General features: G+C 40.6%; 1 protein-coding gene across 1 annotated transcript in view; it reads right to left on the reverse strand.

Annotated features, from left to right (window-relative positions):
• ENOX1 (ecto-NOX disulfide-thiol exchanger 1) overlaps positions 1 to 27,996 on the reverse strand; it is a 554,859-nt gene that overhangs the window by 167,531 nt on the left and 359,332 nt on the right. The window contains exon 7 of the mRNA XM_073894310.1: positions 8 to 148. Within this exon, the coding sequence (XP_073750411.1) occupies positions 8 to 148 (141 nt within the window). The remainder of the gene's footprint in view (positions 1 to 7; positions 149 to 27,996) is intronic.

Raw genomic sequence — 27,996 nt, forward strand, 5'->3', positions numbered from 1 at the left:
CTTTTGCAGTGGATTATTTCTTTGACGACAGCCACTTCTGTTGGTGGTGGGGGTGGTACAAGCCCCAGGCCTGGTATCATTGGGTTAATGGGGGTGATCCCAGTCATCATGTTGAGGCCTGGATCGAAGCCTGGGACACAGATTGAGTCTGTAAAGTACACAAGATAACATTTTGGCTGGAGGATCTTAAATCAATTTTCATTGTTTTTTTTTTTGCTGTTTTCCTGCAAAGATTATTTGACTTTACGCTTTTTTTTTGGTTAGGAATTTCTCCCGGCATAAGATGTAGCATTATAGAAAGCTATTGCAGAAAGACAAAGAGAAAATAAGATGAACTTAAAACTACATGAAAAGGAAATTATATCACTTAAAACATTAACATGGCAGAACAGAACACAGCATATTAAAGTGGAAAACCATGCACCATGAAGCTTTGTTATTGTTGCGAATGTGATTCTCTGTTTCTTAACATCGGTGTATTGTTTACGCTCGCTGCCTTATGACCCAGAATGTGGGAAGAATATCATTTAACACTGAAGTGCCCTGTGAATCTAATTGTCAGTCTGGTTTTATCAAAAGAGCCTTCTTATCCAAGCGACCTAGATTTGGAAAAGTTCAATTTATATGTGCATACTTTATAATGATGCATTCAGGTCCAACCTAACCTATTTCCCCCAGGAAATAAAAAACAAAAAATGATTACTATGGTTGGGTTAAGTACATGCAGGCACACAATTAGCTGTATACATTTCTGCATTCCATTGGATAATCACACTTTCTTCCTATAATTCAATCAACAAATAAATAATTGACCAACCCTCCTGAAATCTTTATGCCCTATTATTTAAAAAAAAATTTACACTCTGTATAAAAAAAATGAAAGGGGCCAAAAGAATGGGTTTTCCAATATAAGCAATGAATTGTTTTTTTAGTGTGGTAATGAAACAAGTAATTTCAATGGTGATATGCAGGGATTTACTTTTCCTAAGTAAGTCAGATTTATTTACAAGCAGGGACTGTTAGAATACTGTACTGCGTATCTAAGAGTAGCTGGGAAGGGACCCCTCTCCAGAGAGTGCTTCTGTTTGCAGAAAGCAGACATTCTCACTGCTGGTGGGATGATGTTCAGGTAGAAACAGCACAGATACCACCAGGAGTAGCCACGGTGACCCTCCGCGACTCCTTGGCAATGAACTTCCTTTTCTTACTCACCTATCTTTCCTCCCTCTTCCTCCTAGATCATTCCCATTCCCCTCTCCCAGCCCCTCCGATCTGTGGCTCTCATGGACAGCCTCTGCCTCAGCCCAGGCGTGGCCTCCTCACTCTGCTTACCTGTGCTGAAAGGTAGGAGAAGCCCAGAGGCCAATGAAGTGACAGGGATACCCTTTGTTTACGAAGACACTCCAGAGCATATGAAGCACGGGCAAAAACTTTTCCTTTCTGAGAAAAGGCTTATGATTGCTTTCCCCTATACCCTGGATATTTCTGCTCTTCCTCTTGGTTGAACAGAATAAGCAGGGTGATCCTGATCTATAAGCCCAAGAGGACTGCTGTCCCATTTCTTAGGAAATCCATCTAACTTGAGAGTGTACCAGCATGACTTCAATAAAATGAGGTGGGTTTTTTTTTCAATATTGGTTTTGTTAAAAAAAAATGTAAATATAAATGCCAAATATGCACTCTCATTCAAAGGAGTCACCTTGACATTCTAGGTACTTCCTCTGTAATTATGGTTCTCAGTTTCTTCATCTGTAACATGGGACTGTTAGGCTGAATAATCTCTTGGGGCACAGTATTCCAGATTTCTGTGCTGACATTGCTCAAAACAAGTGATATAGAAAAGACATAAAAGCTGGGAAGTGACAGGGACAAGATTCACACTTTGGTTATTCATTTAAAATCCTCATAAAGTTTCACAGGTCTTATTCTCATTTTACAGATAAAGAAACTGAGGCATAAAGCAGTTGAGTAGAATCCCCAACATCACAAAGCAAATGGCAGTGTCCACCCCAGGGCCTTGGTCTCTGGCTCCATATGTAAACATGGCTCTTTTGACTACCTTAAAGTCTCACGTAGAATGACCCGACTTGATCATTCACCTGATACATGTCACTACTAAAATTTTACTCTGCTGTTAAAACAAAATCAATACATATCTTTCTGATCTAGACACCAAGTCTAAAGGGGGAAGTTCCAGAACAGAATGGCTTTCAGTGTCATCAACACTGAAATAACAGATTGGCTTTCAAGGTGAATATATTAGAAACTGAAATATTGGTATGCATATGCCTTTATTTAATCTCATTCCATGCATAAGATTCATCTGTTTCTTTCCTGGCCTGGCCCTCATTGTTGTTTGCCAACACAGGCTGATTTAAGGCTGAAACTGCTCAGGACAGCGAACCCTGTGAATTACAATAACCAGATGTTGCCCACAAATGAGATGAGAAGCCCAGCGCTTCCATTCTCTTTTAGTTTTAACAGACTTCTGTTTCCTTTCTGAAGGCCAAATAAATAAATACATCTTTAGAATGGGGACAAAACACACTACTCCTGAGCAAAATATTTTAATATAGAGCAAGGGTTACTTTGCTTTTTCCAAGACATCAATATGAAGAGACTCTGAGGTTTAATGAAATCTGCATGGTGAGTGCAGTAGCTTGAAAAGAGCTTAGAAAGGAATTAACACTTAAATTATGTTGGACCTCAAAGGATCTGAGATTTAGTATTTGAGAAGAGGAAGTAGGGAAGGATTAGACTTTTATTTTAAAAATAAGAACCCATAACTTTTTAACAATATATGAACAGATGGAAATTGTTTTCTCAAATAGCACAGGAACCTATTATGTCCTAACTCATTAAAGCAAATGCACACTTTTTGGGAGTCTGAGAAAGACACATGCACAGGAATACAAAGGTGAGGGGAGAATGCAAGCTCGAAGAGTCAGCTCCTCGTCTTGCTTTTAGAAAAGCTGCCCCTGTGAACTTCAGAGATAATGAGTTATAATTCCACTCAGGGAAAGAAGAAAGAAGGCTTAAATTGCAGCAAGAAAGAATCCAATTAAGTACAGAGTGGAACTTTTCTTTCAGAAATTGTACTTAGGGTGCCTGGGTGGCTCAGTTGGTTAAGCGACTGCCTTCGGCTCAGGTCATGATCCTGGAGTCCAGGGATCGAGTCCCACATTGGGCTCCTTGCTTAGTGGGGAGTCTGCTTCTCCCCCTGACCCTCCCCCCTCTCGTGCTCTCTATCTCTCATTCTCTCTCTCTCAAATAAATAAAAATCTTAAAAAAAAAAAAAGAAATTGTACTTAAACAAGAGGAAGAGTTATTTATTTCCAAGACTGCAGCCCTGTTCAGCTTCCCCCCTGTGTCACAGACCATGAGGACAGAGGCACCAAGGCCAAAGCTCAGCAAGTATTTCTTTCTCATTGGCTTTTCCCAACTGGACAAGACACAACCAGAAACAAAAAACCTGCTTCCTGATTCATACGTAGTCTGGTGTTGTATGAGTTAGATGAGCAGGGTGCAGAGGGCAGGTTAGGGTTTTGTGTTCAGGACGTTAAGAGGCATGACAGTTTCTTTCATTCATTCATTCAGCATTTCCTGGGCACACACTATTGTCGCGATATGGGGTCAGGAACTGTAATATTGTCCCCACTTAGGGAAATCACTGTGTTTAAGGAGAACATGAAGGATGGGCACCAAACTGAGCGGAAGAGTTGAGAAGTGTAAACTGAGGCTCACCGCGTGGCCCAGGAAGAGACGGGCCAGGGACAGCCTGATAGGCCTGGGGGACTCCAATCAATGTCCATGCTATAGCATGGTGAGCATAAGACACTGTGACCAGTGTCCTGAGGGGCCCTGAGAATCAGATTAGAGGAGAAGGGATCTTGTCATTCAAGCTAGTGCATTCTGACTTTATTCTCACCGGGATGGCAGCCAGCGAAGGTCAGATGTGCACTCTGCTGGGCAGAGGCCCCCTGCCGGCTGTGCTGCCTCCCACCCCTCCTTCTCCATTGGTCTACTGCCCGAGCAGTGGCTGGCCCCCTTTATGCCCTTTCCCATCAATGCCTCACTGAAGCCTAATTATTGGAAGTGAGAACTTGACCCCACTTAGAAGAAAGCCAATAGAGGTCTGTCTCGGTCAAGGCCGGGCCTAACTAGCTTAAGCATGGGTGTGGATGCTGGGCTGGGCTGAGGTTTGGGGGACAGAGGTACGCTGTCAGTGCCAGGAACAAGAGGGGCCCAGAAGGCAGGGCGCCGCGTTCCTAGAGAATAGTAAGACAGAAGAGGCAGTAATCAGGCCAAAGGTTAGCAGTAGGTCTAGTCCTGGGCAGAGATCCTTAGCAACAGACAAAACACAAGAGCAGGGAGGCCAGCTTCGCTGGGGGACTGCGTCGGCAGGTCATTGGGTCTGAACCACCCTGATCCAGGTTCTGATTCAGTCCAGGTGGAAGTGAAGTTTGGCAGCAATGTAACAGGGTCAGAGGCTGAGAGAAACTGACAGTCGGGGAGGTTACCTGAGCTAGGACTCAGGCTGGAGAAGCAAGACAGGATCCAGACACAAGAACCAAAGCCTAGGGTTTATGGAAGGAGGCAGACACCCCAGTTATCAGTCCTGGAGCCTGGGTCACAGCCTGACCTGGGTCAAGCCCAGCTGGATGCTGAGTCTTAGAAGACAGGGCCCCAGGGCCCCTTCCTTGTACCTAAGGCCCAGACGGGAACTTGAGTCCAGGGAGATGCCAAGCTTCTGAGGCCCGGGGCAGAGAGACAGGCTAGAGGGGCTCTAAGAAACATGTAGAAGCTCCTCTCCTTTCTCCAGAGGAATCACTGCCTCCAAATATGATCCATCATCACTGGACAGAGACACTACGTCGTGATACATGGGCACATTCTGTTCACTGTAATCGACAACTCTATTCTTCTGCAACGTCAGTTAAATTCACAAAGTAAATGCTTTTCTTTTCATTCCATGTCCTTCTTTTCTCTAATATTCTTAAAAATCATTTCATGATCAACAAAGGAAAGCAGTTTTTAAAAAGGTAAACTCGAGCTAAAAGGATCTGGGTAACAGCTGAGGGACACTAAGGCTGACTGGTCCCTTAACCTATTTGGGCTTCCATGTCTTCTTCAGGTAAATGTGAGCATAAATACCAGACATACCACCTCCACAGAATGGGAGCCTCAGAGAGCACAGTCTGTGTGAAAGCAGTGTATCAACGTGTCAGGAGCCTAAATCTGCAATCAAATGTACCTGTGATCAGGCCTTGGGTCTCCCACACACTGACTGTGCAACCTTAGGACATTGAGTCTTTCTAATATCTGCAAAATGGGATAATCATATTTAAATTTTAATATTCTTGTGAGGATTAAGTGGGATTTAAAAAAAAATCTTAAGTGTTTAACATAACGTTCAGCACATGGTCAGTACACAACACATGGTAGCACTTATGTGCAATGTTAATAAATATGTATTTTATGTATAATATTCATGTAACCTTATATAAATGTTATTAATATTGTAGACACATAAAGGATCGTGACGATGATGACGAAGTATTTCTTTTGACAAACATCTGAGTGCCTACTAGGTGCTGGATGTTCTGCTAGGTACCTTGCCCATAAAGATATCATATGAGTCCCTCCTTCAATGAAGTGACAGTCTGGCGGTAAAAACTCCTGAACAGAAAATGACAATACAGTATGACAACTGTTGTGAGACATTTAAATAGGAGGTGCTAAGCACAGAGAAGAGGGGCACAGGTCTGGGATACAGGTGTGATGGTTTGAATCGTGTCTCTCTGAACAGAGAGGCTGAAGTCACGACTCTCCTGGTACCTGTGATGTAACTTTATTTAGAAACAGGGACTTTGCAGATGTAATCAAGAGAAGACAATGTCATACTCGATGAGAGTGGACTCTATCTAATATGACTGGTGTCCTCATAAGCAGGGAAGAGACCTAGGTGCACACAGAGAAGGCCATGTGACAAGGGAAGCAGAGATTCAGTTATGTAGCTGCAAGCCAAGAACACCAAGAATTGCTAACAAAAACCAGAAATGAAGGGAAAATCATGCAACAGATTCTTCCCTAGTTCTGTCCCAGAGGGAAGACAGCCCTGCCAACACCTTGATTTCTGACATCTTGTCTCCAGAACTGAGAGAATAATGTTTCTGTTTTAAGCTATTGCTCGGTTTGCAGTACTTTGTTAAGGCAGTTCTGGAAACTAATACAAGGGGACAGGGTCATGATAGGAATTCTGGAGGGGGTGACAGCTGACCTGAGTCTGAAAAAGGATGACTTCTATGGGTGTGTAGAGAAGATATTCTTGGGGCACCTGGGTGGCACAGTCGCTTAAGCATCTGACGCTTAGTTTCGGCTCAGATCATGATCTCAGGGTCACGGGATCAAGCCCCGCGTCTGGCTCCACACTCAGCATGGAGTCGGCTTGAGATTCATTCTTTTCCTCTCCCTCAATCCCCTCTCCCACTTGTGCTTCTCTTTCAAATAAATAAATAAATCTTAAAAAAAAGTATTCTCAAAATATATTTATTAGAATCAAAAGATATTGCTAAATGTTCTCTTAGAAGAAATGTTCAAAACCAGTTCCCTGGAGGCAGGATCGCTCTTACATTTTCCCATTGTGAAAAAACCCAACCTTGAAGATGGCTACATATTTATTAAGAGCAAATCAACCTCACAGATTATAAGTTAACATTATAGTGTACTTTATAAGTGAATGCCTACAAGTAGAATCTAAGAAAGTTAACATGATGCTTTTGTGATCTTTCTAAAGAGATCCAAAGGTGGTGAGGTACGTTTTCTATTTAAACACAAGATGTATACCCAAGGTGAGCTCCTGGAGCCTGGCTGTGCTCACGGTATAAACAAAGACCTCATGCCATAAATAAAACCCTCTGTTCTCCTTTGACTGGGGATATAATGCTGGCAGAACGGGGGAATGCAGCCGTCGACAGCTATTTTAAGTACTGTTGACTTGAGTGGGGAGATTTGTGTCCATGCTTAAGATCAGGCATCCTGCTTGCTTCACCACTGTGCATTTGAGTTCCCCAACATCTGCCCATCCTGCCTTCTAATGACAGATTATTCGCTACTTCCCAAGGCAGTCCATTCCCTTTTCTAACAGTTTCACAGCGAGAAATTTACCCCTCCTCTGTTGCCTCAGGACCTGATATCCTGTACTAAACCCATTGTCCTTATTCTGCTCTCCTGGGCTATTGTCAGAAGCCTGCTTCTCTGTCCTAGCACTGCTGGTCAGCTCCACGAAGAGAGCCCGCAGGAGTACCTGCGTCTTCTCCAGCTTGGCCTCAGTGGCACTGCTTCCCCTAGCCTGTCCACAAGTGACTTCCTCTAAAACCCACCTTTTCTGCAGTCTAGGGGAAGCCCCAGAAATAGGCCCTATAGAATCTGACCTATAGGATTAGCAGTGCTTTTGACCCTTCTTGATTCTGAAGGGTCCTTGTGGCTGACCTGGTACATTCTGACTAAAAACCAGTGGCCACACTCAAATGCTTGCTTTGTGCCAGGCCTGCACTGAAAGTGTCACATCAGCTTATTGCATGCATCTTCCTGGCAGTCCCATCATGGAGTTGACATGTGTCAAATGATCTCCTTCGACTAAAATACCTATGTTGTGTCTCTGCAGGACGCTGTCAGGCAACTTTGAGGTTGATGTTTTAAAACTAAATAAAAGAGTTCGCATTCTCAATTGGATTTTCCACAACCTTTTTTCTTAGGATCTCCTTCTGTCTTGAGTTTTCCCTCCCTGGCCCTCAACATCTATACAATGGCAAGACAACTCTTTTTTTTTTTTTTTAATTATGTTATGTTAATCACCATACATTACATCATTAGTTTTTGATGTAGTGTTCCATGATTCATTGTTTGCGTGTAACACCCAGTGCTCCATGCAGTACGTGCCCTCCTTAATACCCATCACCAGGCTAACCCATCCCCCCACCCCCCTCCCCTCTAGAACCCTCAGTTTGTTTCTCAGAGTCCATAGTCTCTCATGGTTAAGACAACTCTTTCGTAAGTTCCCACTGCTTCTGATTTCTCCTTGCAGGTCAGACTCAGCCACAGAAGGAAAGAAGACCCTCTTAGACAACTCTATAGGGACTCCTCCCACCTAACGTTTACTTCTCCCGAACTCTTGTTGATTTCTAGTTCTGAGGGCCAAGGCCACATTCTCTCTGCACGGGGGGTCACTCTGAGTTGCTTGGGTTGGAAGCCATGCTAAGTTATTTGCTCTGCTGTGTGGCCTACTGGCACGCTCACGCTTGTGTTTACGCGTGTTGGAATGTACTCCACAGCAAACTGCTGAGGGCCCAGGCCCTCTGCCCTCTGCCTGGACAGTGAGTCACTTCAGGCCTTGCCTATTTCTTTCAATAATGCTTCCACTTCCTCAGTTGCTGGTTTAAAACCTTGGTAGGCAACCACATCCGGTCACATCCAAAACGTTTCAGACCGACCTAGCTTTGAAAAGGTCTCTCCATTATCGCGTTGGTTCCCACTGCTATACGGGTTCTTATTAGCTCTCATCTGGAGGATTGCAAAAACCGCTCTGTATGCCCAGAGGCTGCAGCTTCTGTATCTCCCCACTCCGTGCCCTTCTCACACCCCTGAACCTGGGAGCAGCCAGCCGTGCCCACGGGAGACCCATGAGAATAGGCCCTAATTGGGGCCTCTAAATTACTTCTTTCAAACTTCTTTTCACTTCCCCGTCTCATTAGCCGATGATTAATTTTCTCTCTGTACCATGTTATGTGACTTTGTCCGGCAGGACTGTTACATAATGATAGAACAAAGAGGACTGAGTAGGCTGTTGGTGTCCTCTGCTTTGAACCCACTGACAGCCTTATGGCACAGAATGTAGTGGCAAAACATGGTGGAATCGTGGAAAATGGTTTTGAATACTCAGTCAAGCATAAAAGCAGCACTCTGTAATTCTTAGGTATCTACTATATCCATTTATCTATTTTTTTAAGGATAGGGACCCTCTGAGTACATACTGAAACACTAATTTATGTCAACACATTTCTTTTTTTTTTAAGATTTTATTTATTTGAGAGAGAGAGAATGAGAGATAGAGAGCACAAGAGGGAAGAGGGTCAGACGGAGAAGCAGACTCCCTGCTGAGCAAGGAGCTCGATGTGGGACTCGATCCTGGGACTCCAGGATCATGACCTGAGCCGAAGGCAGTTGCTTAACCAACTGAGCCACCCAGGCGCCCTGTCAACACATTTCTTTCTGGCTTTAATGCCTCCTCGCTCTGCAGAGCTGTTCTTCTTCGAAGTCAGGCTGACAGCCTGGCATCATACTGATGGAGAGCCCACTGTAGTCAGTGGTCGTGACTGCAGAGGTGGTATTCACAGCGTGTGAATGTCTACACAGGGATCTTCCCTTTGAAACCTGCATCTTCCCAAGATAATAATGCAAGGGCTAACATTTTGATTTTATTTATCCACCTTGGTTTTAGTTTACAAAGACATCGGGGAGATAAGGAACATCTCATAAATTTAAACAAGAACAAAAGAAAAACTTATTCAATATTTAGCTTCAAAGAAAACATGCACATCATATTATTTTAAACAATTTATGTAAGTTTCAATTTAAACATACTGCTTGAAGGGGCTGAAGCAACACAGAGTTGGTCTCTTTAAATAAGATCAGCATATAGCCGTCGGCTGGGAGAGAAAATAGAGCCTTGTTTAGAAGCAAACACATCATGTGTACTCCTAAAGGAAACTTCAGGTCGTGTGTTGTTTTAAAATCACAGACTGATCTAATATTAATTTAATTTTTCTGCTCAACTGTGTGGGCAAGGACAACCAGCTGGGAAGAAATAAGAGTTGAAGATGGAAAGAAAAGAGACATCCAAGGGAGAGACAGCAACAGAGAGAGAGAGAGAGAGAGAGAGAGACCATCAGTCCTGGACTCAAGGGCAGGCTCACTCTCCTGCCCAGTGTCCCAGCCTCTTTACGCCTCGGATCTTAATCTGCCAAAAGAGGATTAAAAATATATCTACGTTGATAGGCTTGTTGTGAGGACTAAGTGAGTTAAAATATATAAAGGGCTTAAAAGAGTGCCCAGCAGAGGAAGTACTCCATACATAGTAGCGGTCATTTGAACTACGAATATTGTATTTGTGCATTTACCTGTATGCATGTGTGTGCTACACGGTGTACGGGATTCAATATTACCTTAGTGTCCTTCCTTCTTAAAAAAAGTGTATCCAATTTTCTGTTGCCTTCTAAATTAATGTTTTATTTTCTATTCTGACTTCAAGAAGCAATTCTGTGGGTGGAAATCAGGAGGGTCTTCTAGATATAACTAATGAGGCAGTGCCATATAGTTTTGCCATAGGAGGAATTTCTCCAACAATTTAATATTAGGAGAAAAAAAAACCCAAAAAACAAAAGACTCCCCTCTATCCCCAAAGGCCCAAGATGTTTTTCAGTGTCTGGAAATGAGAATTACAGAGTTCAGAGCTGTTTCCTCTCTGCTTTTTCTGCCAAGAAGATTAGGTTTTATACCCAGTTCACCAATTGGGCTCACTCATGTTTGGCATATCTGTTTTCCCCCTAAACTTAGTTCTTCTATTGCAATCCTATTGTATTAATTTCAGTGAATATGTCTATGTTATTAAGCTTCTTTACACACACACACCTTCTTAATAAATTAAAGTCAAGCAGCACCAAATTTTAAAAATACTTTCTTACATCTGAGGCCCTGGCCAGATTTAGTTCTTTATATGTTGATATGCATTTTTTTAAGATTTTATTTATTTGACAGAGAGAGACACAGTGAGAGAGGGAACACAAGCGGGGGAGTGGGAGAGGGAGAAGCAGGCTTCCCGCTGAGCAGGGAGCCCAATGCAGGGCTCGATCCCAGGACCCTGGGATCATGACCTGAGCCGAAGGCAGACGCTTAATGACTGAGCCACTCAGGCGGCCCTGTTGATATGCATTTTAATTTAGAAAGAATCAATGCCAAGTCCTACTCTCTAATAGCCTGACATTTCTGGCAAACCCCCTGAGTAATTCCAGTAGATAATTTTTCAGAGAAGTAAACAAAGGTGGAATGGTTCAAGTACCAAATTTGGCCTCTTGGGCTGAGTATAGCAGACTTTGAGAAGCGTTTCTCAGTGGTTTGGAGTGGTAGTGTCTTCCCCCACAGGGCTGACCCCTCGATATGAAAAACTCAAGAGAACTCATTTCCCACATGAAAAACATACCCCAAACATTGTTTTTTTCCTGGAGAGTGCAAGGTTAAAAACAGAAACTATTACCCAGATTTTCATTTAAAATTCATCTATTTCCGTCCAGTTGTCAATTCAAAGAATGTTTTTGTTCTTTGTTCAGGGATCTACATCTCCTTCTCGTCCCCAGAGGCATCCAGTTTTGAACTGTTACCTTTATGCAACGTTTTATTTTCAAAATCCTTTTTCAATCTTTCAATAAGCTAGTTTTCATCACATCTCTCCAAGGTCCCCCTACCCCCACCCCCACCCACTTTGCAGGTGAGCGAGGAAGTGGAGGTTGGGAAGACAAGAGACGTCTGTCAGCAGCATCACTGGATCTGGAAGAGAGGCAAACCATGGTCCCCACCATCCTGGCTGTGATGAGAGCCCACCTGCCTGTGCTCTGCAGGCACGCATGGCAAAGAACCAGGATGCACCTTATCTGGGCTTTTGTCCCATCCACCTGAGGTTCCTTGTCTCCCATGTAAGGCTAAAACCTTCCATGCCCACTTCGCACTGTTATTACAGATGCCAATTATTTGGTGGGCATTTGTATGCAAGCAATTTACAAATGAGGAAATCAATCAATACACAGATATAAATTATAGTTAGGATTTTTCCTACTGCAAAGGTCTCCAGGGCTCCACAATGGTGCTAAGTGCTAATTTTGTCAGAAAGAGAATTCAATATATTATTCTGTATATTATTTCGCTTTGGAGTATACACAAACATGGCAGGAGGGAGGGGAAGGAAGAGAGGGAGAAGGAGAGGGAGCGAGAATGGGTGTGTGTGTACGTGTGTGCGGTATATCCTTGCTCTTCTCATGGAACCCACGGTCTCCGTAAAACTATGCCATTCTCCATGTTAGGGTCATCCACTAAGTTTTATAGCTGAAAAAACTGAGGAGCTGAGTGGCATGCTGCCCTAGGTCCCTCTGAAGTATTCGCTCATTCCACATTACTAATCATCTACAAAGTTGCTAAGCAATGTGCTAGATGCAGGGGCCACGGAGCCAAGTCAGGATCCGTGGCCCAACGTGCACAGTACACTGTGACACAGACACACGGGCACATAGCAGCATTAGAAAGTGGCAGTGAAATTCGGGACGCATACTCAGCACCTGTGCCATCAGCTCGAAAAAAGCTTGTCCAAGCTCTGAATTACAAGTGGCCCTCCTCATTGAAAGTATCTCTGTAGCTGAGCCACTGTGTCCTCAAGCCCAAGCACAGAGCACTTTGTAAATACACAGCCAAGTCAGAGAGCAGCTGTTCCTTGGGACTGGGGCCACGCTTCCAAAGGCAGTCATTTTTACTGCATTTATCAAATGACGTTTTGAGGGCAGAGGACTGTTGGGGTGTTTTATTTCTCTTCCTTTGGCTATATCATTACATATTTTTCTCCTCTCCTTAATACTGAGAGCATTCTGGGTCAGCAGGCTTTCTTCAGGCTACGTTTACATCAGAAGTGCCCGTGGTGTGGAGGTTACAAGGTACAGATTTGTCAGGGACAGAGTATAAGGCCTCCCTAATCTAGATCTGCTTGTCACTGAATGGAGGATTTACATTTGCCAGAAATGCCAGAATGGACATGTTAGCTTGGGCATTCATATCCTTAGTCAATTAGTGTTATTGTTATTTTTTACTATAACAATAACAGATCGTTACATTTTTTTTTTTCAAATACATTTGGAAAGTCAGTCAAAAGAATTTGAAAACCTTATCACAGGTAGTTAACTTTCTTCCATCACACAGTGATGGGACAGAGGCATGAGAGATGTGAATAATTTCAAGCAGAAAGTGTTTGTTGAACAAACAGAGCTAAGTTTAAATAAAATAAGATCGAATAAACTGGCAGGATGTATCCAGTGTGTATCAGAAGGATTTATCTTGGGGCCTTTTCTGCTCAATATCTTTATTCCATGTTTTGGACAAAGCACTCTATGACATGGTCATCAAATACTGTCTGTCATCAGCAGGCACTTACGCTCAGGTGTGCGGTAGGTGCTGGGGACACAAAAAGGTTGAAGAAAAATGTTTGAGCTTTGTGCTTCCAGAGAGACAGAAACTTTCAGAGAAAATCAAAGTGACAAATAAAAAAAATACTCGTACCCTAAAATGAATGAAAGGGCAGAGAGTATGTGCAGAGCTCCTGCCCGACACACTCACAGTGGATTATGAAGAGAAAGTCACATGTGTAAGAGGCAAATCCTAATCCTTGAGGAGGATGTCAGAGAAATCTAGTCCTACAAAGTGTCCCTCACACTGTCCCCCTTTGCCACCATTTGTCAAGGGACTATGGCAGGACAGCTCTGAATTGTTGTCACCTCAAGGAGCAGAGGTATGAGCTAGGAGGAAGCAGGTCAGACTGACTCCGCCATACCCTTCTGAATCTGGGTACCTGTTGCCCTGCCTTACCCCTCTCCACACCTGGGCGGGGCTGGCGTGCCTTGCATGGGCCTCTCCCACGGCTATTGGTACCAGCTCCCATGGACCCACTTCACACAGCCCAATGGGGAGGCTTCTTTCACTGTGATGATCACTACACCCGCTCTCCCTTCCCTGGCACCTCACAGTGGAGTCTTTGGGCTCCCCTCCCTCATAGGCAGAGCTCAGGGGTATGGTCCTTTCTTTCTCCCAGGTAGACTGCCCTGTGAGTAAAACTCTGTTGTTGGCTGAGCACTGAGGAATCCAAATGGATCATGGAGGCAGGTTCGGGAAGGGGAAGGGTTCCCATTGCTACTGAGTATTCTAGGTGCCAGGCAGGATGCTAGGCACCTTCACATACATTACCCCACTTTACCTTTACTACCATAGTGAGGGGAAAATTAAGGAATGGAGGAAATTTAAGTCATGTGGTCAGCTAGAAATGTCAGAGTCTGAACTCAAACCCAGGTGAGTGTTATTGCAAAGGTCTTTTTGTCTCATCGGGACTGTCAGTGACAAATCCCTGAGTTGGATGGATTATGGGTCTACCACTACACAGGACTGACCTTCAGCTGGTAAACATGGGTATGGACATATCACTGTTTAAGGCCGGCATCTATCTGTTCTGTTTGGTCAGTGCCCAAGTCCTAGCAATTGTTAAATATTTGGGTATCACTGTTGCCCTTATCAAAACGAAATATGTGGCAAATAACAAATGTTTGGCCGCTACTTCTGGCAAGGAAAGAGTAACAGCTCTCCCACCTCAAACAGCCAAAAACCTAGATAGAATATATGAAACATGGTTTTCAGATATTGGATCTCAGACAATGCAAGATAATGATTCCTGAGAGAAGAAGAGAAACAAACAAGGGGAGCCATAGGATTGCCCAGCCTGGAGAGATTATTGCCAAAAAAGAGTTTCCAGGCTATGGCCCAGGGAGGAAGAACCCCAGAGGGGCCTGGCAGTCTCCCCGATTAAAGATATAGTCGGTAGTTTGAGAAGGCCAAGGTCACTAGAGTGTGCAGGGCAGAGTACTTGAGAGAACTGCACGCACACAGTCATGTGTACACATGTGAGCACACATGTACATACACACAGCTCAGAGATTTAAAGCAGAGAACTAATCAGTGTTTGCATGTGAGGAAACTATGCAAGGCTGGGGGAAGAACCACCCAAAGGGATTATAGGAACACTTCAGAGAGATCACAAAAGCTAGGAAGGGTTCATGTCCCCTTCAGCTGGAATAGAAAAGTCTCCTAATTCATGAGGTATTGTGTAGAATACTCATAATGGTACTGCCTCAGTAGTAGGGCAAAATTAGACCTAAACGCTGCTCTGGTCTCTCATAACAAAAAAGCAAGCCCCCAAATGTTCAAATTCTTTCTAGTAAACTTAAATCTGTCCTATAATAAGCCTCAAGAATTTTTTTTTTTTTTTGGAATGCAAAAATATCCAGCACCTAACAAGGTGAAATTCAAGATGTCTGGCAACCACTGAAAAATGACCAGGTGTGATAGGGTCATTCCTACACCTGTGACTATGTTATTATGTGGCAAAGGGGGATTAAGGCTGAAGACAGCATTAAGGCTGCTAATCAGTTGACCATAGAATAAAGATAGACTACGCTGGATTATTCCAGGGAGCCTACTATAATCACAAGAGTCCTTAAAAGGGGAGGAGGGAGGCAGGAGAGACAGAGTGATTTAATGTGAGAGCCGTTGCTGGCTTTGAAGATGGAAGGGGACCACAAGCCACAGGATGCAGGCAGCCTCTAGAGGTTAAAAAAGGCCTGGGTGGCTCAGTTGGTTAAACGTCTGACGCTTGGTTTTGGCTCAGGTCATGATCCCATGGGGTCATTAGATGGAGCCCATACACTGGGCTCTGCACTCAGCGGGGAGTCTGCTTAAAGATTCTCTCCCTCTGTCCCCCCTACCATGGGTGCGCACTCTTTTTCTCTCTCTCAAAAAAAAAAAAATAAATAAAATAAATCTTAAAAAAAAGAAGTTAGAAAAAGCCAGGAAGCAAACAGGAATACAGAGCCTGGAGCCTCCAGAAAGGAATACGACCCCGAGGACATCTTGACTGAGACCAGTGAGGCTTTCTAACCTACAGCGCTGTAAGATACTAAATTTGTTTTTGGTTTTTTTTTTTAAAGATTTATTTATTTATTTGAGAGAGCGAGAATGAGAGAGAGAGTACATGAGAGGGGGGAGGGCCAGAGGGAGAAGCAGGCTCCTCGCCGAGCAGGGAGCCCGATGAGGGACTCGATCCTGGGACTCTGGGAACATGACCTGAGCTGAAGGCAGTTGCTTAACCAACTGAGCCACCCAGGTGCCCCACTAAATTTGTTTTTAAGTCACCACGTTTGTAGTTACTAGTTACAGCAGCAGTAAAAAAAAGTGACCCATAATAAGGAAAAAAATAAATAGAAACAAAACATAAATGACACAGATGATAGAATCAGTAGACAAAGATATTGAGATAGTCGTAACTGTGTTCCATATATCCAAGAATGTGGAAGAAAGAGTGAACATGTTAAAGAGATACATGGAAGACTCAAACTGAACATCCAGAGATGAGAGCTACACTGTATGAGATGAAAATATACTGCAAGCAATTAGATATTAAATAAAAAATTTAGTGATAGTGTAGACACAGCAATAGAAACTGTCCAAAGTGAAATGCAGGGATAAGAAATGACAACAGCAACACCAAAATGAGCATAAAAAGATCTGTAGGAAAACTATCAGCAGATTAAAATACTTGTAGTTAAATTCCCTGAAGAAAGGAGATAGGGTCAGAAAAATATTTGAAGAAATAATGGCTGAATCATCCAAATTTGATAAAACTATAAGCAGATACAAGAAGCTCAAGAATGTAAGGCACAAGGAACCCGAAGAGAACTATAACAGGACATATCCATGATAAGTTACTTAAAACCAGTAAAAACCAGTGATAAAGACAAATTCTTAAAAGTATCCAGAGAAAAAAGATGTATTATGTGCAGAGGGGAAAAAAAGATAACAATGAGAGCAGATTTCTTGTTGAAAATAATGTAAGCCAAAAAACACCAGAATGACACTTACAAGGAATTGAAATTTAAAAATATGTCAACCTAGAGTTCTATAACCAGTGACAATGTCCAAAAGTGCAAATGACGCCAAGAATTTTTCAGACATAACTGAAAAAATCGATCATCAGCAGACCCACACAATAAGAAATATTAAAGGCAGCCCTTTAGGCAGAGAAAAATGATATAAAGTGTAAATCTTAATCTTAACCTACGCAAAGGCATGAAGAACAGTGGGAATAGTATGTCATTCAACATAAAAGACTTTTTGTTATTTACTTAAAAGATAATTGACAGAAAAAGCAACTGTATTTTGGGTTTATAACATATGTAGAAATAAAATATATGACAGCAGATAACATGGGACAAGAGGGGGAAATAAAATTATACTATCTATGGTTCATATACTATACATAAAGTGGAAAAACCAACAAAAGAGATTAAATGAGAATCCTACAAGATAATTCAAAATAAGGCACAAAAATAGAAAAGTTGGAATAAAGAACAGAATAGGCAAATAAAATCAGCTAATAAGACTTATTTTAACCCAATCATATAATCATACTAAATGTAAATAATATCTTAATTAAAAGGCAAAACTTACTAGATTAGATTTAAAAAGACCCAACTACATGCTGCCTACAAGAGACCTATTTATTTTATTTTTTAAGTTTTCATTCCAATAGAGTTAACATACTGGAATTGGTGTTGTATTAGTTCCAGGTGTACAACACAGTCATTCAACAATTCTATATATTACTCAGTGCTCATCAAGATCCCCATCACCTATGTCCCCCATCCCCTCCCCCACCTCCCCTCTGGTAACCATCTGTTTGTTTTCTAGAGTTAAGAGTCTGTTTCTTGGTTCGGCTCACTCTCTTTTTTTTTCCTTTGTTCATTTGTTTTGTTTATTAAATTCCACATATGAGTGAAATCATATGGCATCTATCTTTCTCTGACTGACTTATTTTACCAAGGGAACACAACAATGCCAAGCATTTATGCACTGAATAATACGTCAAAATATATGAAGTAAAAACTGAAAGCACAGAAAAGTAAAATAGACAAATCCACACTAACAGAGATTTCAATAACCCTTTCTCAATAATTGCTAGGACAAGTGGACAAAAAAATCAATAAGGATAGAGAAAACTTAAATAACACTATCAACCATTTTGACCTAACTAACACTTAAGGAACACTTCACCCAGCAATAGAAGAAAACACATTCTTTTCAAGTGTACAAGGTACATTTACCAAGACAGGCCATATTCTGGGCCTGAAGCAAACCTCAATAAAATCACAAAGACAAATCATAAAAAGTGCAGAGTATATTCTTGGACCACAGTGGAATTAAATTAGAAATTAGTGACAAAAGGACATCTGGAAAAATCACCAAAAACTTGGAAACTAAATAACATATTTCTGAATAACCTGTAAGTAAAAGAAGAAATCAAAAGAGGAGTAGATAGTACTCTTAACTAGACAAAAATAAAAACAGCATACCACAACTCAAGGGAGGTGGCTAAAGCAGTACTTAGAGGGAAATTTATGGCAATAAATGAATGTATTAGAAAAGACTCTCAAATCATTGACTCTGCTCCTACCTTAAAAAACTGGAAAAAGAAGAGCAAATTAAGCCTATTATAAGCAGAAAAGGAACTAGTAAACATAAGAGGAAGAGTCAATGAAATATAAAACAGAAAAATTATAAAGAAATTCAGTGAACCCAAATGCCAGTTATTTGTGAAGATCAATAAAATTCCTAAACCTCCAGTCATCCCTAGGAAGGAGAAGAAGAAGACAAAAATACTGACAGTAGGCATGGTAGAGGGTACGTAACTACAGGTACTATACCAATTATAGGTATAAAGAAATACTGGGAACACATTTATGTCAGTAAATTTGACAACTTAGATGATAGAAGAGAGTCCTGGAAAGACACAAACTACCAAAGATCACTAAAGAAAAAATAATCTATATAGCCCCTATTAAAGAAACGGGATTTGTATTAAAATCATACCCATAAAGTTCAATCCCAGATGATTTAACTGTGGAATTTTACTCTAGTAGAAATTAAATATTAGAGAAAAAATAGTAGTTATTCTATTATACAAACTCTTCCAGAACACTGAAAAGCAAAACGCGTCCCAATTCTTTTATGAGGCCAGCATTATCCTGATACCAAAACCAGACAGAGACATTAGAAAAACATTATAGACAGTATCTGTCATGAACTTCCATGCAAAATTTTAGCAAATTGAATCTCATGATCTCCATAAAGGGTAATATATCATGATCAAGTAGAGTTTCTCCCAGGAATGCAAGATTGGTTTAACAACAACAAAAAAAATCAGTCAATGTAATTTGCCGAACTGGCAGACTGAGAAAGAAAAAAACACCCATGATCATCTCCCTAGACACAGATAAAGCATTTTTAAAAATCTGATATCCATTCTCTTAGAAAGCTAAAATTCGAGGAAACTTCCTCAACCTAATAAAGATGATGTACTTAAAACCTACAGGTATCCTCATATTTAATTTTATTTTCCTAATAAGATCAGGAACAGGGCAAGGATATCCCTTTCACTATCTGTTCTGCTGTCAATATATTTGACAACATGGATGGATTTTAGAATAATTGTACTGAGTGAAAGTGGCCAGATATTGAGTATATTCCATATGATTTCACTTATATAAAATCCTGGAAAATGCAAAATAATTTATAGAGACAGGTAGAAGGATCCAGGATTTGCCTGGGGAGCTGAGTAGGTGGGAGGGAGAGATGACAAAAAGAATAAGAAAACTTTTTGGTATAATAGATATGCTCATTATTTTGATTGTGGTAAGCATTTCACGAATGCATAGATATGTCAAACCTTATCAAATTATACAGTTTCAACATGTACAGTTTATTGTAAGTCAATTATAGTTTTTGAAGCTATAAAATACAACAAATTCTTAGGTCAATGTAAGCCCTGTCAAGGTGAATCTATCCAAAGTCTTGGTCTCAGCCAGGGAATGCATTATAGGAGGGCATGGCCGTTCTTCCTGATGTGAACTTAAAAACATGAGTCGTGCATATGTAAAGCTTTTTAGTGTCCCAACAAGAGAGAAACTTAATAGATCCTGATTTAAACAAACACAGTCAATTTTATCATCTCAGAAGTCAACAAGAAGCAGACTGGGAATTATACATGAAGTGAGCAAAATTTGGCATGAAACATGGCTCCAGACCTCAAAAGGTTGTGAAAATTGTAGATGATTTGGCAGGGTGAGATTAATTCTCACTCCAACTCAATCTAAGAGAGAAAAAGGTTCCCAGGCAACATAAAATCTTGCAGGGTTTTACATGTCACTGTATGTTTGATTTTACTCCACAGAAATCCTCCCAACTTGTTCAATTTCGGGACTTCTCCTTGGAGCTATGAGCAGAATAAGAAAAACACAGATGGCTCAACCTCACCATAATCATGATTCAAGGCAAGCAAAGACTAAGCTGTTTGTATTTCAGATTAAAATAGAATTGAGGAGAGAAACATCATTATCTTGGGTGCTAAAAGGAGTATTAAGACGAAGCTCGTTTAGATTACTAATATTGCAATATTATTGTTTGAGGTTTACAATCCATTGGAAATCTATATAACCTTCTATTGCTTCTGTTAGAGTTAGTATTTTAAATAAATTCTACATGCTTAATAAATAAGGTCTATTTATTTACTCAAAGGCGACAGACCCTCTGGTACTATCAACAAAGGCTTCCCTCCTGCTCTCCTGCAGCTCGTGTTTCTAGGGCTGCAATTTCAGAAAAGCATTTGCGGCAAAACAAGAAATGACACCATTACCATCGACAGGAATTCTCCTGGCACTGTGGAGATTCTTTATTGAAAGAAATACAAAGCTCGTTTGTTGTCAGCAGAAGGCATGGATTTTGTCTGGCAGTGGCTTTGCTCCTTACGGACACCACTCTGCGGGTTAATGACACTCAACTCTGGGCATCTTCCTTCTTCTCCTAGCAGGTGTTTTCATGTCTGAGTTAAATGTCCCAGAACGGGATGGCTGCCACTCTAGGGGGCAGCCCAGCAACACATCGGGAGACTGCTGGGCAAGGGAGCCGGGCGGCTGGTGTTGGCGTCCCAGCTGTGCCCCTCACCACCTGTCCGTCCTGGGAGAGATTCCTCAGCCTCTCTATGCCTCCACGTGTTAACCATAGCACCTGTTTCACAACTGTAAGATGCTTAGGAAAAGGCCTGGCACAGACACAAGAAAGGGAAGCAATTATTATTATTAACACAGCTTTGCTGACATGACAGCAGTTGGGGAGAACGGATTCTAGCGGCACCTCCAAGCTGCCTGCTCATGCAAGCACAGGAGGAATAAGAAAGACGAGTGCTTCCTCCACCAATGCAGTCCTCTTCTGGGAAAGAGGACTGTACAAGCCCAGAATATCAAATAATAATTACCTAATGCCACCACTTACTGAGTGCCTTCCGCATAGAGTCCAACGTATAAAGGGCATCACAGACATTATCTTATTAATTCCAACAATGACCCCATGATGTAGATGACAGAACTCCCATATTCCAGGCAAGAAAACTGAGGTCCAAGAAGTCAAATAACTGGCTTCTGTTCACATGGCCGGTGAGAACATTTCTGCACAGAACCGTCTGGCCCTTAGCCCATGGTTTTTCCACTATCCCAAGTAGCTGAACTTTTCAATCCAGAAAGTGGTGGCATATTCTGAGCAAAGGCATTCAGGAGGAAAACACATCTGTCAGGAGGTGGAGTTTCCCACAGCACCCAGGCTTTCTGAAATCATTAAAAGGACGGCAGTCTTAAGCACTGCTGGGAGAAACACAGTTTCCTTGTCACCCGCGAACATGGAGATAACAATCACCATTGCTGGGTCATCTCTGTGTGTCAGGAGAATCTACTTGAAATGATAATCAAGTTTTTCCTGGTTTGTCCTTGGTCCCTACCTGGTACCATAATTCAAATTAGGCTGTTCAGTGCTCCCTTCCTCAGAAAAGGATATTATGCAGAAAGCACAGAGAAAAGAAATGTGTGGCTTGTTAGCAGTGAGGCATCACAGGGGCTGGAAGGGCCTGAGGCATGAACAGCTAGAGGAAGAAGGTGTCCCTGCTTCCCAGATGGGAGGGAGAGATTCTCTGAGGGCTGCTTAAATGACTACACTCTTAAAAACATTTGGAATATTTCATGAATAAAAATTAGAAAGTAATTACAAGCAGGAGAAAATTTCATTTCATAATATCAATAGGCTTATAACTATCAGAATATCCTCAAGATCAATTTTGAAAGAAAACTTGTAATTAACTTTTAGGTTAAGTAACAATTCCGTAAAAGCACAGTAACCTAAATTAAACTCAAAGCATTACTACTAAAAATATTTCCAACATACGCCATGTATAAAGGACAAAATCTTCAATATATAAAGGACCTTAACAAGTCAAAAAGAGAATAAAGAATGCTTAAGTAGAAAATAAACAGGGAGGGGCGCCTGGGTGGCTCAGTCAGTTAAGTGTCTAACTCTTCATCTCAGCTGAGGTCTTGATTTCAGGGTTGTGAGTTAAAGCTCCACTTCAGGCTCCATGCCCAGCATGGAGTTTCTTTTTACTTAGAAAAAGAAAAAGACAGGGGCGCCTGGGTGGCTCAGTTGGTTAAGCAACTGCCTTTGGCTCAGGTCATGATCCTGGAGTCCTGGGATAGAGTCCCGCATCGAGCTCCCCACTCAGCAGGGAGTCTGCTTCTCCCTCTGACCCTCCCCCCTCTCATGCTCTCTCTCTCTCTATCTCATTCTCTCTCTCAAGTAAATAAATAAAATCTTAAAAAAAAGAAAGAAAAAGACAAAGACACGGAAAAAGACAAGGAAAAAGCGAAAAGAAATGAAACGAAACAGGGAATTCATGAAAAAAGAGATATGGTCAATTAAGATTTGAAAAGGTTCATTTCTATACACTAACAACAAAGTCACAGAAAGAGAAATTAAGAAAACAATTCCATTTACAATTGCACTAAAAAGAATAAAATACCTAGGAATAAACTTAACCAGGAGGTGTAAGACCTGTACTCTGAAAACTATATAACACTGACGAAAGAAATTGAAGGTGACACAAACAAATGGAAAGATGTTCCATGCTCATGAATTGGAAGAACAAACATTGGTACAATGTCCATACTACCCAAAGCAATCTACAAATTCAATGCAATCCCTATCAAAATACCAACAGCATTTTTCACAAAACTTAAACAAGTAATATTAAAATCTGTATGGAACTACAAATGACCCTAAAGAGCCAAAACAATCTTGAGAAACAACACAGCTGGAGGCATCAAAATTCCATATTTCAAGTTATACTACAAAGTTGTAGTGATCAAAACAGTGTGGTACTGGCACAAAAACAGATAGATCAATGGAATAGGATAGGAAGCCCAGAAATAAACTCACATTCATATGGTCAATTACTCTATTAATTTTACAAAGGAGGTAAGAATATATAATGGGTAAAAGTTTTTTCAGTAAATGGTGCTAGGAAACCAGGACAGCTATGTGTAAAATAATGATACTGGACTACTTTCTAACACCATACACAAAAATAAACTCAAAATGGACTAAAAATCTAAATGTGATATCTGAAACCATAAAAATCCTAGAAGAGGGCCCAGGCAGTAATTTCTCTGACCTCAGCCAAAGCAACATTTTTCTAGATATGTCTTCTAAGGCAAGGGAAAACAAAATAAATGATTGGGACTACATCGAAATAAAAAACTTTTGCATAGCAAAGGAAATGATCAAGAAAACAAAAAGACAACCTCCTAAATGTGAGAAAATATTTGCAAATGACATATCTGATAAGGGGTTAATATCCAAAATTATATATGCAACTTATATGCTAACATACAACTTATACAAGTCAACAACATAAAACCCCCAATCTGATTTTAAAAATGGACAGAGGAACTGAATAGACTTTTTCCAAAGAAGACATATAAATGGCCAACAGACACATGATAAGATGCTCAACATCACTAACCATCAGGGAAATGCAAATCAAAACCACAGTGAGATATCACCTCACACCTGGTTGAATGGCTAAAATCAAGAAGATAAGAAACAACAAGTGTTGGCAAGGATGTGGAGAAAAAGGAATCCTTGTGCACCACTGGTGGGAATGTAAATTGGCACAACCTCTGGGGCAAACAGTATGGAAGTTCCTCAAGAAATTAAAAAAATAAAAATACCATATGATCCAATAATTCCACTTTGCATATTTACCCAGGAAGAAGTTAAAACACTAATTTGAAAAGATAATATGTACCCCTATGTTTACTGAGCATTATTTACAATAGCCAAGACATGGAAGCAACCTAAGTGTCCATCAATAAACAAATGGATAAAGAAAATGTAGTACATATATACAATGGAATATTACACAGCCATAAAAAAGGATGAGATTGTGCCATTTGAGACAACATGGATGGACCTAGAGAGTATTATGTTAAGTGAAATAAGTCAGATGGAGAAAGACAATACCATATGATTCCACTCATAAATAGAATCTAAAAGAAAATGAATAGACCAACAAAAAGCAGAATTAGAACTATAAATATAGAGAGCAAATTGATGGTTGTCAGAGGTGAGGGGGTGGTAGGTGGGGGGTGGGTAAAATGGGTGAAGGGAAGTGGGAGATACAGACTTCCAGTTATGGAATAAATAAATTATGGTAATAAAAAGCAGAGCATAAAGAATACAGTCAATAGTCAATGACATTATAATAACGATGTAATGGGACAGATGATAGCTATACTTGTGAACATAGCATAATATATAAACTTGTCAAATCACTCAGTTGTACACCTGAAACTAACATAACATTGTGTGTCAACTGTACTAAAAAAAAAAAGATTTGAAAACGTTCAAATAAAAGCCAGATATTTATTACCCATCTCATTAGCAAAGATTGAAAACAAAGTAATAGCAGTTTTAGCAAAGATCTGAGGAATCGACCAACAATATGTGTGGCTAAGTCAAGTACTTTGCATCTACAGAATATTTACTGACATGAGAAAATTGGGTCCTTTTCTCTCACTGGTAAGAAAAAGTGATAAGCCAAATTTTTAGAATTAAACACATGTGTTTTTACATTCACAGAAAAGCGACTTGAAGGAAATACATTGATATAAGTAGTGGTTATTTCTGTGCCTTCAAATTACAACAATTTTTTTCCATCTTTAAGCTGTAATGTATTAAAATTATTTCAATAAAATTATGCTATTAAGACTTTCCTCTGTACTTTCCAAGTTCCTTTTTTCCTTTTAACTCTATCTTTGATGGGAAATGGATGAGTCTGAATTCACATTACACATCCCTCCTTGTCATTACCAAGACATGCTGATGATGCATAAAATTTCTTTGTAGCAATGTTGTTGTTTTCCCAAGAGGATTATTTAAGATTGGATAGGTAAGTCTACTGAAAAATTTAACTTGATATAAAGTAATTTTTAGAACTCTTAAGTCTAGTTCAGCATTGGCAGACTATTCTATGATAAAAGAATGAAGAGAACACAAATTACATTACTATATTAACAAATTATTTTTTCCAAGAAAATGCAATGCTTACTAGCTGCTTCCCATTCAATAAATCTATAACTGGCAAAAACTGATTAAAACTAATTTTCACCAAAGAATATTAATAAACCATTTTTTATCATCCATCGTTGACTTGGAGGTAAAATTTTTAGCTTTTTGTTTGGATAGTTAAAAAATTAGAAATAAAATTACTTGTAGGCATTTTATTTATCTATTTATTTTTTAAAGATTTATTTATTTATTTATTTGACAGAGAGAGACACATAGTGAGAGAGGGAACACAAGCAGGGGGTGGGGGAGGGGGAGAAGCAGGCTTCCCACAGAGCAGGGAGCCCGATGCGGGGCTTGATCCCAGGACGCCAGGATCAAGACCTGAGCCGAAGGCAGACGCTTAACAACTGAGCCACCCAGGCACCCCTACTTGTAGGCATTTTAAAAATGGTACAAGAACATGGTGTCTTGGTGATTTGTTGTGGGAAATGAACTTTGAAATTTCACTTACTTCATTTTATTTTTATTTTTACTTCAAATTCTAGTTAGTTAACATATAGTGTAATATTGGTTTCAGGAGTAGAATTTAGTGATTCATCATCACTTATTTTAATAAATAGAAATTCTCCATACTGTTCCTTTAAAATGTTTAGAACTGATTTTAACATATTTTAGTTTACTCATTGCAGTAGCTTTTCACCATAAACTTTCAAATTCCTACCAGGAATTAGAGTTCAGATATCAAAACTTGCCCTGATAATATTAACTCTACAAAAAGCTTAGATAACACCTTTAAAAAAACTAGAATGTTAAAAAGTAAACCCCAATGAATTTAGAGGAAGGAGAAGAAAAGCATATGAAAGTTTGAGAGTCCTCTAAAGCTAATGCTCGAAGGATGCTCCCCCCACCCCACCCCCCAGCATATATTATTTAGTGTCTTTTGTGTGCCAGGCATTGTTTTAAGAACCGGAGACACAACTTGAAGCAAGACAGACTTGCTGCCTCCATTCCTGGAAACTCGCCTCCTAGCGGGAATCAATGGGACATGAACAAGCCAAAAGGAAAGCAGTTACTTCCTAGGAGTGGTAAATGCCAGGGTAGGGATGTAAGAGTTACTTGGGGGCTCGGGGAGGAGGGAGGAAGCCACTTGGCAGGTCAAGGAAGGTCTCTCTGCAAACGAGACTTTTGGTTTGAGTTTCTAGTAACAAGGAGCCAGGCTGTGAGAAGTGGCAAGGTCCAGGTGGGGAGGTTCTGGGCAGGGGGATGGGAAGAGCAAAGCCCCAGGTGCAAGAACAAGCTTATCAAGTTCCAGATATAAAAAAAAAGGCCAGTGTGGATGGAGCCTGGTGGGCAAAGATTATGCTGAAGAGATGTGATCAACAGCAGGGAGCAAATCATGGTTTTGAACAATGTCCCAAGGGCCTCCTCATCCCTACTATTCAACTAGATAATCACTACCTTTTATGCTTATTGACTCTGCTTGAGTGATCATTCAGAAGTGTTTTAAGGTTAAAGAGAAAGATTTGAAAACCCCTGTAAATAGTTTTTAATTCTATTCTAATTGCTAGAAGACATATAGACACATATACTCATATACACATATGTATGCACATCTGTATACACAACTATACACAGTTCTAGAAACATATATGCTATAAATGTGTGTGTATATGTGTGTATATATATATATATATATATATATACACATGTGTATACACACATAAACACAGATATATGTGTTTGACCATTTGATGAGGATTCATATCAGATAATCAGGGGCTTAGAAGTCACAGTACAGGGGGTAAAATTGAACATACATGGTTTGGAGATACTTTAAGCTGGGGAGGCAAAGTTAGCCATAGGTGGGTAGAAGCTCTTCCCTAGCTGGAGAAGCTCAGTATGTCAGTGAAGCCAGAGATTACTGACAAAAGACACATGAATGACATGAACAGGTATATTCTGAAAATAGCAGAGCTGGAAAATGCTAACATTAGAGACGGAGTCAATAATAACAATGAAGGCTGCCAGGATCAAGTGGATTGGTGTCGCTTAAGAGACATGATCCATCATAGAGAAGAAATGCAACCCACTGTGTGAGCATGCTTACAGTATTTTGTTTGAGGAGAAACTAATCTTGTTCACTGGAATATGCTAGAAGACTAAACAAGAAGAGACCATTAGGGAAAGGTACTGAAAAAGCAAACCAGAATGATAAAAAGACAATAATGTCTGAAAGCAAAGTATAATGATAAATTTGAACTGCCTGTTCAGGGTCCTAGGAATGGCTTATACTCTGTTACTTTTTGGAGTGAAATCTATTTGGAGTGAATTCACAGTTCAATGCAACTGATAACATTAATTAGGCTCCTCTGTGTGGCTAGCACTGTTCTAGGAAGTGTCTCCTTAGAATAAAACCTACTGAAGAGAAAGGGCATGGTGTGAACATCACCTCCCAGGTGGTGTATGCATTTTACAAAATCTTAAAAGCAAAGCAAATAACAGAAACAAATTGACTACAGCTCAGGGTCAAACCATATGGGAAGAACAATGATTGCCTTGGGGTGGGTGGGAAAGGGCATCACTGACGTTGGCCAGAGCTATCAGGGAAGGCTATTAGGATGACGTGGGACTTGAGGTGCC

Source organism: Callorhinus ursinus, unplaced genomic scaffold (assembly GCF_003265705.2).
Source record: "Callorhinus ursinus isolate GAN/ISIS: 27379988/994484 unplaced genomic scaffold, GSC_fseal_2.0 scaffold7, whole genome shotgun sequence".
NCBI lineage: Eukaryota > Metazoa > Chordata > Mammalia > Carnivora > Otariidae > Callorhinus > Callorhinus ursinus.